General features: G+C 41.0%; 1 protein-coding gene across 4 annotated transcripts in view; it reads left to right on the forward strand.

The window, feature by feature from the left end:
• The first annotated feature begins 9,129 nt into the window (after positions 1 to 9,129).
• HMCN1 (hemicentin 1) overlaps positions 9,130 to 12,940 on the forward strand; it is a 420,069-nt gene continuing 416,258 nt past the window's right edge. For all 4 annotated transcript variants that reach the window (XR_008999387.1, XM_057507948.1, XM_057507950.1 and 1 more), the window contains exon 1: positions 9,130 to 9,411. Coding sequence is in view for 3 of the 4 variants with exons in the window: in XM_057507948.1 (XP_057363931.1) it covers positions 9,144 to 9,411 (268 nt within the window). In the remaining variant the exon portion in view is untranslated. The remainder of the gene's footprint in view (positions 9,412 to 12,940) is intronic.

Here is a 12,940-nt window from a genome sequence, read left to right on the forward strand (position 1 = left end):
AGCTGATCTTGGGCAAGTTGCTTTGTTCGAGCAGGCAGTTTGTTAAGATATGAAGGGCAGAAAGCAAGGGAGAGGTGAAGCTGGTAACCTTTCTAGGTGGGTTTACATTCACTCTTTACCTAAAACAGGAAGTAAGACGGAACCTTGAAATCCCCAAGGCTGAAGCCTGCACAAGGGACATTGAGACATCGGAGAGCAACCTTGGCCCATTCACAAGATCATTAGGTTCCCTCCCACACCCATGGGTTTTTTCCTATGCGTTATAGGGAAGAGCATGTGCAAAGCAAGAGCAGTTATGTAATCTGAACCTGTCAATCAACTAGCTCTGCCTTAACCCATCCCTCACACTTTCCTATAAAAACAAGAAGTATTCAAATAAATGGGGCTGGTCTTGACCTCTCAAGCCACCTGCTCTCTCTTCCAGAGTGTACTTCCACCTTGCTAAAGAAAACTGTCTTCTAGCCTCATTTTGCTTCATATTCCTTATCCGAGTGTGCAGAAGGAGGGATGAGAAAGATCCTTCCCTGTAGCAGCTTGACATTCTGAGTTTAGTTAGCTTGTCTCTGAAATGGTTATAGAAATACTTATCTTACGAGGCTAATGTGAATATTGAATGTATTCATGTGCATGAGATCACCATGTCCTAAGAACATGGTTAAAGTACACATTAGATGGAAATTATTGTTATTGTTATTATTATTAATCATCACAAAGATGGCATTTCATTTAAGAAATATTAAATTCCTACTGTGTGTCAGGCACTGTGTGTTTATAAAATGAATCAAACACATTCCTCATTCTCAAGGAATTCATGTAATCATGGAAAAAATGTAAAATTAGTCTGAATTGATAAATAATGAAGGAGAAAGCTCAGAAATAGGCTTTGGGGGCATGAAAAGCCCATTCAAGGCCAAAGAATGCTTCCTGGCTAATTCACAAAGCAAAATCAACGAAGGCCGTGGTATTTCCATCTTCTGAAAAGAATATATAGTCTAGGCATTATATTAAGGATGTAATTTTGAAATATACTATACAGCAAATAATATATTTTAAAGTTTCATTATTAAAATTTTCAACTTTACTGTAAAATAATAGGGAAACTGTGGACTGGAGGCAGAGGAGGAGGAGCATAAAAGTGAAGGAGAGAGTGATGAGCTGTGGGAACAGACAGATGATCTAACGTCTTTGGGTGAATGTCATCTTCACTTTGCTCTTCGGTGAATTGGGAATCATTCTATTAACTACCTCATAGTTTTGAAATGAGAATTGAAGATAATTAAATGTGTTAGTACATTTAAATCACTTAAAATACTACCTGGACATGGTAAGTACTCAATAAATATTAGCTAGGACACCCAGTGATGGTTATAGGTCCAAAATATCCTTCCAGCACTACTTCACAAGGTTTCATGAGATATTGGACAGGTTACCCTCCGGTCCTGTTTCTCTCTGAAAAAGTGAAGGTTCTGGAATAGAAAATCTTTTCCACCTTTGGGGTTGGATTAAAGTTGCAGAAAAGACTGGGTGTATGAATGTTGCCCAGACTCTGACTTTATGGGGACAGCAGTTATCTGTGAGAGAGAGGATAGGGGTTTGAGAAGACATCTGGGGAAGGATCATTGAGGGTCAATTTTAATCTCTTGAACATTTTTTTAGAAAGTGAAGCTGACTCATTCTTGGTTCAATCCCCTTTTCTCTGTTAAGCATTCAGTTAAGTTTGCAAAACTTTCCCCCAGGATGTATGAGGATAGCTTGTAGGTCTCTTGATCTTTATTTGGGGAGGGGATGGATAGATGAGGGCCTTATAGAGAAGATTGCAATTGAAACACAAACCAGAATCATGAGTCCTAGAGAACTAGGACACTGGCTGAGCCAAAAGGGAGGCTCCGTTTGGACAAGCTGACCAGACAAATGTTGCCCATGTCCTCTCCCACTTGTACGAGCCAGTGCCCTCTTCCTTAGGCGGCTTACTTCCCATTCCTTTGCAGATGATGCGAATTTTGCCTATATTAGGAATAGGAGACGAGGCCCTGGTGCTCTCCCCTTGCTGACCACAGGCTTTGTGGCTTCATTAAAAAAAAGTAAAAGCAGAGTGTTCCATTCCTCAAAGTACGCCATGGCATAGTTATTCTGTGCTTTCTTCTCTTGACATTAGTACCAAAGGAGAATAAGTATGTAAACATCTGTTTCATATAAGCCAATTTCAGACTTATAACTTGATTAGTAGGAGAATATTTGATGTGATTAATTTTCCAGTTACAACACGATGGCTTTCTGTCCTTTTATTGCTTTCTTAAGGGAGACAAGAAAAAAAATCTAACTTTAATTTTTTTTTTTTTCATTTCACAGCAGGGCCAACCAGTATGGTTGGGGCAAAAGTACTCTACTTTTCGTTTGATTGTAATAGCAAGTCACCTACCCTGCAGCAGTGTGCTAAGGCAAACATAAAATAATCCGGGGCCTCATTACACAGAGAACCAAACATTGTGTAAGGATCATGGGAGATAAACATCAAACCATCTAGTGATCTGCAGGAGGCAGTTTACAATAAAGCAATGTGTGTACCCACTACTTTAGAATAATCCTCTTCAGGACTCTTATTCTGTTGAGTCAGGGCTTTTCTGAACTAGGCTTTATCAGGCCTGGTGTGATGAATGCTTCTAATTAGGTGATCCCTTGACATACTTGGCCAGCAAGCAGAGTTATCCTTTCCAGGGCAGGTAGAGGAACTTCAAGGGAGAAAACTGGATCAGAGAGAGGATTTCAGTATTGACTCTGCATTGAATGTGCTGAGCTACTTTTTAAGAAATGCTACCTTATTGTAGACCACGCTCCCCCAAATAGAGCATTGATGATGTGAATTTAGATACAGAGACTTTTTGAGAGCTAATTTGGTGCTTATTTGCATGACACTGGAGAAGTTACATAATCTGCTACCTGTTACTGCGAAGTCCACCGTTGGGTACGGATCTCCAGGAGGAGGCTAAACCCTCCTCCACTCCCATCCACGACCTTCCTGGATTTTCTAGGACTTCCTGGGAGAACTGGTGGGTCGGGGGAATCCTAAGATAGATCAAGGCTGGGCATAGGCTCTCAGTAAACTTTAATCTTCTTTTACCTTTTCCTCTTGTCCTGGCCTCTGTCTCCAGAGCCTTTAGAGTGGTTTTGGCTTGAGCTTGTTTCAAGCTACTTCTGCAGATCTTTTCGTAAAAAGAAACTGACAATGAGCAAATCATTTTGATGTTGTTCTCTGAGTTTCTCCTCGTCTATGGGTATTGTCTTAGTTCTTCCCCTCATAACTTAAGAGCCCGCAGGCAGGGTTGCAAAGCAGTGAAAAGCAGCAGCTTGCCTGGGTTCAGGTCCTGGTTCTGCTGCTTACTAACTTGACCTTAGGCGGATGGCTTAAACTCTCCAAGTTTCAGTTCCTTAGATGTAGAATGTCATTCATTTATTACTGCAGCATACTATTTTTGTCCTTTTCCTCACTTTCCTCCCTGATTCCATTTCTTACTTATTGTCTGAGTGTTTTTGCCGAAGTATATCTCTAATCTTTTTTCTCTCCAGCTTAAATGCTTTCAGGATCTTCACATGCCTGCAGGATATGATCCAAGCTCCAACAAGCTTCATTCAGAAACAACCTGACAGTGTCATACCCCCTCTGTCTTTGTCCTGGGCTTGTCTATGGATGCCTTGGGGCAGGATGCCAAGGAAACCAGATGGGCACCCATGTATGTGGGACCCCAAATCACAGAGTTGTTTAGGTCCTATGGGGTAAGCCTTTGACCAGTGAGGATGGGAGCTGAGGGGTGGGTGATTCCCTCTTTTACCCTTTCTACTCTCCTTTCTCCTTCACAACAGTGTTGGGACACCTAACATAAGGGTTTTGGGTTGGTTTCATGGGACCCAGTAACCAGCAGCTCATAGCAGAGGCCAACTTCATAATATCTCCTTATACTGGTTCTCCCTTGTTCCCTGCTTCAGTCCCCCTATCCATCATCTCTGCACCTTGGAATCAAACCCCAACTCTCATTTCAGGCTCTGCTTTATGGGGAATTTTGGTTAAGACTGTCAGAAAATTTTACAGCTGAAATGAGTTTTAGAAATTGCTTAGTAGGATCTGTTTGTGAGTGACAGAATTGAAATGATTAGTGGCTGCAGCAAGACTTGATTCACAGATAAAGTAGATCTGCATTTCAACAGAGATCAAACTTAATTGAAAAGGAGCGGCAGAGCCCATTTACGTCTCTCCTGTGTCCCAAATCACGTAGTCATCAATTATGTGGAACTACAGCAAACACATGTATCTGGGATTATGGAAGATAAATAGGTATTTCTATATATACACATATGTAAGTAAAATTACCTTTGAAGATATTAAATATTTGTTTTCTTTGTCACCCCTCTGTCCCCACCACAGTGCCCTGTGGACCTTAAACATGTTCTTAAGTACTACACCCACTTAGATAGGATGTGAAGCTACAAAAGGCCTATAAATACATAAAAAGCTTCCTCCCTGGTTATCTGTCCCTCCCAAAGCATTGTGTCCCCAGTGCGTATACACATAGGTTCAAACTTTCAAAGCTGTATCCTTAAGTACATATAATGGTGCTAATAATGCTTAACTTCTTTGAGTGCTTGCTGCATTGCCAAGCACTGGAAAAAAAAATGAATTATAAGCATCCTTTCCTTTTATTTTCAGGCAAAGGACAAGTATCCCAGAGAGATGTGAAACAAATGAGGTGAGCCCTGTAATTGTTCCAGTTTGCCACCTTCAGAGAGTTCCAGATCACTGTGTGGAGGGAGAACCAAGGGGGAGCAGAGGCTGCCTGAGTTGAGGAGATGGAGCTAGAAATCCAGGGAGACTGACAGTTAGGTTTCCAGGAGACAGTAACTGAAGCAACTATGTAGATAGTACACTAGAGGTCTGACTGGGATTCCTTGTATATTCTTCTGAGTAATGATAAGCATATAGGGAAACTACCCACAGACCAGGCAAGTACCCCTTAAAAGGAATAAAGGTGACAGTGTCTGTGCTCCCAGAGAGGTAGGAATAGGTCTGTCTCCACCAGCCAGACTGGAAAACCTCATGATTCGCAGAGTTTAGATAGAGTAGACTGAAGGATCTTTGCTTAGTAATGGGGAATAATTAGTTCTAGACTGAATACTGCTTTGGTCTGACCTAATCAATTTAACCAAAAGTCCCCAAAGTGTCAAACTGTTTCTAAATAACTTAACTCTGTCTCAGAACAAAGCCTAATAATTTTTTATAGGACTACAACATGATCCAGTACCCAAGAAGGTAAAATTCACAATGTCTGACATCCAATCAAAGACTATAAGGCTCGAAAGAAAGCAAAAGAATACAACCCCTACCAGGGAGAAAAGCTGACCAATTGAAAGTGAAGTAGAACTGACACAGATGTTAGAATTACAGATCAAGGACATTAAAACAGTTGTTTTAACTGTATTCCACACATTCATACACTTAAAATGAGACATGGAAGATACAAAAAAGATCCAAATTGAGCTTCTAGAGATGAAAACTACAGTGTCTGAGATGAAAAATACACTAGATGGGACAAATGGCAGAACAGACTGTAAAGAAGAAAAAAGAGCAGTGAACTTGAAGAAATAGCTGTGGAAGCTGTCAAAAATGAAACACAATGAGAAAAGAAAACATCTTTTAAATGAACAGAGTATCAGTGAGCTGTGCAACAACTTTAAGTGGCCTCATATATGCAAATTGGGATCACCAAAGGAAAGGAGGTAAAAGTATTTAAAGAAATAAAGGTCCCAGATTTCCAGTTCTGGTGAAAACCTTATACTCATTGATACAAGAACTTGACCATCCCTAAGTACATGAAATCTAAGTAGAGCCACACCAAGACACATCAAAATCAAATGGCTCAAAACAGTGTGAATGAGAAATCTCTTAAAAGCATCAAGAGAAAAAAAAGATATAGTTTATATAGAGGAACAAATATAAACATGATAGACATTTCTTCCAGAAGCGATGTAAGCAAGAAGTGGAGTGACATCTTTAATGTACTGAAAGAAAAATAACCTGTCCACCTAGAATCTCTACCCAGCACAAAAATATCTTTCAACAATAAAGGGGAAATAAAGACTTCGAACACACAAAAGTAAAAGAACTCTTCACCAGCAGAATTGCACTGCAGGAAATACTAAAACAAGTCCTTCACGGAGAAGGAAAATATTAGAGAGAAATTCTGGATCTACACAAAGGTCTGAACAGCACCAGAAATGGTAACTACATGGGTAAATGTGTTAATTTTTTTCTTATTATTTATATCTCTTTAAAAGCAAACTGACTACTTAAAAAAATAACATCAGAGTACTGTGAGCTTTAAAATATAGTAATACAATACGAAATGGATGATAATAGCAAAAAAAGGTTATGAGGGTATATAATTCTATTTTGCTATACATGAAGTAGTAATATTATTTGAAGGAAGACTAATTAAAGATGTATACTATAAACCCTAAAACAACCATTAAAATGAAATGAATTTATAACTAATAAACTAGCAATGGCAATAAAATGAAATCATATAACATTTAAAAAAAATCCAACAGAAGGCAGGAAAAAAAGCAATGGGCAGATGAAACAAAGAGAAAACAAAGACCAAGATGATAGATTTAAACCCAACCATATTCATAATCACACTAAATATAAATGGTCTAAAAAGTTCCAATTAAAAGGTAGAGATTGTTCACTTGCATAATAAAGGTAAGACCCAATTGTATGATAACCACAAGAAACACACTTTAATAAAGAAGACACAAACAGATTTAAAGTGATAGGATGGAAAAGGATATATCATACTAATACTAATCAAAAGATGGCTGGAGTGGCTGTGTTATTATCAGACAAAGTATTTTTCAGACCAAAAATATTGCCAGCGACAACAAAGCTAACTTCGTAATATAAAGATGTCAATTAATAAAGAGGACGAATAAGCCTACACATTTATGCATATAATTATAGAGGTTCAAATACATGAAGCAAAAACTCGGAGAACTGCAAGAAGAAATAGACAAATCCACAAGCATAGTCAGAGATTTCAATACTACTCTACTCTCAATAAGTGATAACACAAGTAGGCACATAACAGTAAGGATATAGAAGACTCGAATAACACTATCAAACAACTTGACCTAATTGACCTTTTTAGAATATTCCACTCAACAATATGCAATCTTTCCAAATGAACATGAAACATTTACCAGGATGGATCATTTAATCCTTTTTTGGTAGGAACTATCTTTATTACCACTCACAGCTGAATACATGAAGGTGTGAAGCTAGGTAACTTGCTGAAGATACAAGAAGTGTTACAGCTGGGTTTTGAACCCAGGCTATCTGAGGCAAAACTGAACATTGGGCTCTGTGACCTCCCTGAAACACCTGGAACAGCTCAGCTGTCAGCGAAAACTGGAGTTTAGAATGCAAACCTTTTTAAATAAACAAAGAAGTAGGCTACTCAAGGAAATACTACTTGGAAAGCAAGGAAGTTGCCCCTCTTCTCTCATATTCCCACTTAGCCCAAAAGGCTTGTCTGCTTCCTTTAAGGGACATGACTTATAGGTACCATAAACTCAGGTCCCAGAGCTGCTGGGTCTGAAAGAGAAGACATTTGCAAACTATTAAAGGCTCATGGGGCTGGCTCTTCCTCAGGCTGCCTCTGTGTTGGATGGGGGGTCTAATTCACATTCCAACACGGACCAGTATGCCTGTTTGCCCATCTTTAAATGTCAGGGTCTAGACCACCTTCTTTATCAGGAAGGAAATATGTTTTTATTAAAATGAAGCAAAGAATCCTTAGCTTATGGTTGACTTTGTCCACCTTCTTATCTGTTATTAGTCTTGAAATGTATGCAATAATTACAACATGGAAAAATTTTGTCATGTTTCCAGGGTGAGGTTTCCTTACTTATTGGCAAGAAAATGTCATAGAGGGGAACACCTTTGAAATGGATCTTTGGCTGAGACTTGGCACATGGCTGTTGTATGGGAGGAAATGTGAAATGGGGATCTTATTCTGCCTGATCCTGTTGAGAGGAGGATTCAAACTGCTCCGCAAATATGGATCTTGATAATGAAGCTAAAAACCAGTGTTTCCTTTAATATGAATCCACTCTTCTCATCCTTTCCACTGGACTTGCAACCTGTCCTCACATCCAGCTTCCTTCCCTTCTACCGTCTTTCCTAACTACCGTCGGTGACTCCCCAGTTTTTGCCGCCCCCCCCTCATTTCCCGCTGCTGCCTCTATCCTTTTCCTCCCGCTCGGTGCCGTCCGGCTCTCTCCGCCCTCCCTCCCCGCAGCAGCCCGGTCCCCTGGGGAGGTCGTGCGGCTGCAGCTCCCGAGGGAAGCTTCCAGCTCCCCCTCGGAGGCCCGGCCAGGACGTCGTGGCTTCTGCGGGGAACTGTGAGAGGGGCGCCCGGGGCAGCGTGGTGCACAGTAGACACAGAACATTCCCTTTGTGCTGGTTAGTGCGGTGCCCTCGGTGTGGGTCTGGGCCGCACGTTCGTGGAGGCCATTGTTCACACGGGGCTCCGCAGGGGAACGGCGCCGGTGGGGGTGGGCGGCCCGGCACCGAGCCCTTCCCCGCCGTGCGGGGACCCCGGACTCGGAGGGCCGAGAAGTCGCCCTGGAGGCAGGGGGGCCGCGAGCGCAGGAGGGGCTGCGCCGGCCAATCAGGAGGCGGCGGCGCCGGCTGCCCTCCCGGCTCGCCGCAAGCGGCGCTCAGTGGCGGGGGAGCCTCGGCGGCGGCCAGGCGCACAGCGGCGGCGGGAGGCAGCGGCGGACTCGGCGCGGAGCGGCCCCGGGCACCGGCCGGGCGCGCTGCCCGCACTCCGCCCCACGCCGCCGGGGCCGCGGGCAGGCAGCGGTCCCGGAGGAAGCTGCGTCCCGACGGAAGCCGCCGCATCTCCGCCTGCTCAGCCCTGCGGGCATTCGGGCTGGGGGCTCGTCCCCAGCTGGTCTCAGCTCCGAACTTTTTGCTTGTTCAAGAGATTTTCGGAGTCTGATGAGTGGCTCTGACAGCACCCCCGCTGCCTGTTGTTGAGGAGGGCTAAGCACAGTGCTTAGGCGCTCAGAAAAAAGGGGGAAAAAAGAAAATGATTTCCTGGGACATTGTGCACACAGTATTCCTGTTTTCTCTCCTTTATTCTTCCCCAGCGCACGATGCAAGCCCCCAGACAGAGGTCGGGGCTGAGGAAATTCCCGAGGGGGCCTCCACCTTGGCTTTTGTGTTTGATGTGACTGGTTCCATGTACGATGATTTAGTTCAGGTTATCGAAGGGGCTTCCAAAATTTTGGAGACATCTCTGAAAAGACCTAAGAGACCGCTTTACAACTTCGCTTTGGTGCCTTTCCATGATCCAGGTAAGGGAAATATTTATTCTCCGTGCTCGTTGTTTCTCGTGATTGCATTATGTCTTAACGCTATGAAACGCTTTCAGTGTCGGGAAGTTTTAAGACTTAAAAACGTGTAGCTGAAAACAGTTGTAACAAAGACTTGCTCATGGGCATCTGGGTTTGATCTCTGATATCCACTCAAGTCTCCGTCACGGAGTAGATAACTTGTTTAAGGTGCTTGTTCGGGCAGTCCCCTAACCCGAAGATGTGGAGTTATGAAAAACAGAATCCAGAGGTTTGAGCAACGACATCAAAATCGCAGTTAATTGACTTTTTTATTCTAGAGCTAAAGAATGTTTTGAAGACAGATTGCGACATGAGTATTCAGAAGCAATACGTGAAGAGCTAACATCCAGGTTGAAACACATGCAGGGTAACTGATTTAGGGGCAAAAACCTGTTTGAGACACAAGGAAGCTTGGAAGTAATTACTAACTAGTGGAACCAAAGAGATGAAAATAAGAGAAGCCATTCCTTTCTTAACTGAATCTATTCATCTTTGTACCAGGTCATCATTAGTTAGGTTCACAGATGGGCACAAACATTACGTCCGTGTCTCATCTAGTAGAAATGCATATAATTTGGTGTGCTGGGGCTCTTTAAAGGTAGTTGAAGCAAAATAACTTTACTTTTTGCCCTAAAGCCATGGGTTTCAGCTGCTCCACTGTAATACGATCCTATTTACTTTTTCCAGTTTCTCTTTAAAGTGGCACCTCTCTGTGAGGCTCTGAGGAACCCTCATTGTCATCGCTGAGGGTAGCATTGCAGGGGGAGCCCTGGGGCTTGCTTTTGAACACCCCCACCTGAGTTTCATTAGCACGACGGACTGCCCAGTGGAAGAAATAGCAATGGTTTCTTAAAAGTCTCCCCCGCATCCCCCTTTCCCCCGCTACTGTTCTCCCACATTCCACCCGCCCCCCCCACCTTTGAAATTCTCTCTTCACTGGAAGATCTTGACACAGACTCTTTCATAGTGAGAGCTTGATGTTCGGAATCTCAAATTCTTTCTTTGAGCATTTGACAAACATAAATGAATTCAAATTGTTGCTGGGTATTAAATGTGGCAGGTTTCAGCTGTTGAAAAACATAGCATGGGGAGAAATATAGAGGGAAACTGAACTTTCTAGGATTTTTTTGTTCTTTGAATGATGAAAACAATAACCCATCCTACATTTCTGGGACACACATACACTTATAGTAATTTCTACATTGATGAAACATGAAATGGTCTTAATATTTGAATAAAGACTTGAATGGTCATTGACTGTTTTTAGGAAGACGCCTCTCATATTGTTTCTGCTTATTAAATGGCAAGATGCCAATTCTGATGCAGTTCAAGACTTTTGTTACCTTGGAATAGCCAAAATACACTTTTTCTTTAGGGATAAATCTGAAGTTGGCTAAAAAATTAAGTAAAAATTATTTTCTCTAATTAATACCAGTTTGTTCTTCCCCAAAAGACTCTTATGATGTTGCTGCAAGTAGAACACAAAATTGCCTCAGTTCGTAAATGGAACCTGGATCATCATATTTTGATGTGATATGAAGAATTATTGGAATAAATTATATTGGGGTGTGCTGCTTCAAAGTTTGTGGCAGTTGATTTTCCTACAGTTTGGCAGTAATGTTTCAAAGTGGAGCAACTTGGCCTGCTAGTAACAGATGCCTAATAGATTAGAGCTTTTTTTGAATTAATAAGAGAAAATGATTCAGTGGTTCTATAAAATTAATTTTATGTATAATTCAGAAAAAAATTATTAATTCTGTTTCCCCTGTGATTCAAAGTAGAAAGAAGTGGCCAAGTGTTTGTTACCTAAGATTAAACTTTTTGAAGATAAAGAGGAAAATAGAAGTTAAAACACTAATAATTTCGTTTACTATTTCACTTTAATGGGTTGTAATATTATCTTTGTTTGACATTTTCTCTGTATGTGTGAATATAATAATTGATTATTGATTTCCTTGTACTTCTGATTGGTGGTCAGCTTGGAATGACAAAAAGGGCCTTGAATGGGGATTGGCTGTTTTATTGAGTGACATTAAAAGTCAATTTACCTTTTAAAATTTGTTTCTTGTACTATAAAATGAGAGAATTGGATTTGAACATCTCTAAAGTCACTTCTGTGACATTAGGTATTACATGTGCCTTTTTTTTTTTTTTTCTGTTTTCCACCTTTATTTTTTCATAGTCCCTAACATATTTCTATGGTTGGGTGATACAACAGACAAGGAAAGAAATAATGGGTGGAATTTAATATAATAATTATATTAGTGCCCTTGACTACTTACAGCTTTTCAAAGCCCTTTGACCTCTACTCCTGCTTTAGCTAGATGAAATAATACATAAGATCTGGGGTATAGTCTAAGTCATTTGACAAAAACTTTAGGCCTTTGAGATGATTGCTTGGACCTCTGAATTATAGTTTGGGGCAAGGTGTATATCTGCAGGTGGGGATAAAAATAAAATACATGAAAACATACACATACAAGAAGAAGATTAACAGGAGGTTATCTTCTTTTGATAATAACAGGAGGTATTATCAAATCATTCAGAAGAGGTGCCTATAGGAAGCCCATGTTGAAGGATCAATGACTCATCCATAGCAGGAAGAAGTACCAGAAAGGACCAGGAACATGGAAAGTCAAGCCAAACTTTTGATGCCAACTATGCTTAAGATGGTTTCCACTTTCATAATCACATTTAAAGTATTAAATTTATTAATTTTCTTGAAATACAGTTCCCTTACTATACAATCATTCACTTAAAATGTATAATTCAGTGAGTTTTAGTATCTTCACAGATATATGCAACCATCACCATAGCCAATTTTGGAACATTTTCATCCCCCATGCCTTTTAGTTATCAGTCCCCTGACCCCTATCATCATCCTCCCAGCCCCGAGCAACCACTAACTTACTTTTAAGTCTCTTTAGATTTTTCCTGTTCTGGTCTTCCCTATGAATGATATCATATAATATGTGGTCTTTTTTTTTTGACTGGCTTCTTTCACTTAAGCATAAGGTTTTCAAGATTCATCCATGTTGTATCATGTATCAGTACTTTATTTTCTTTTAATGACCAAATAATATTCCATTGTATGATGTACCACATTTTGATGCTATGTTAATCCACAATGGATGTGTGGGTTGTTTCTACTTTTTGGCTGCTATGTATAATGCTTCCATAAAAGTGTTAAAGTTTCTGCGTGGATATGTTATATTGTGATTTATTAGAAAAATAGATATAGTTGGCCTTGGTCCCCATTTCTGACATAAAGCTCCTAAAACCCTTGGAATTTCCTAAGTAATGAGAGCCCTAAAGGTGTCTTTTGTTAAGTTGATGAGGTGACTTTTGGCCCCTGCCTAAGAGTGGGAGCAAGTTTCTAGGAGAACCCAGCCATGTGATTAGAGGCTTGGAACATGTAGTCTCACCCCCAACCTCTAGGGTGGGTGTAGGGGCTGGAGGTTGAATCAGTTGCTAGTGGCCAGTGATTTAA

This window comes from Manis pentadactyla, chromosome 9 (assembly GCF_030020395.1).
Source record: "Manis pentadactyla isolate mManPen7 chromosome 9, mManPen7.hap1, whole genome shotgun sequence".
Taxonomy (NCBI): domain Eukaryota; kingdom Metazoa; phylum Chordata; class Mammalia; order Pholidota; family Manidae; genus Manis; species Manis pentadactyla.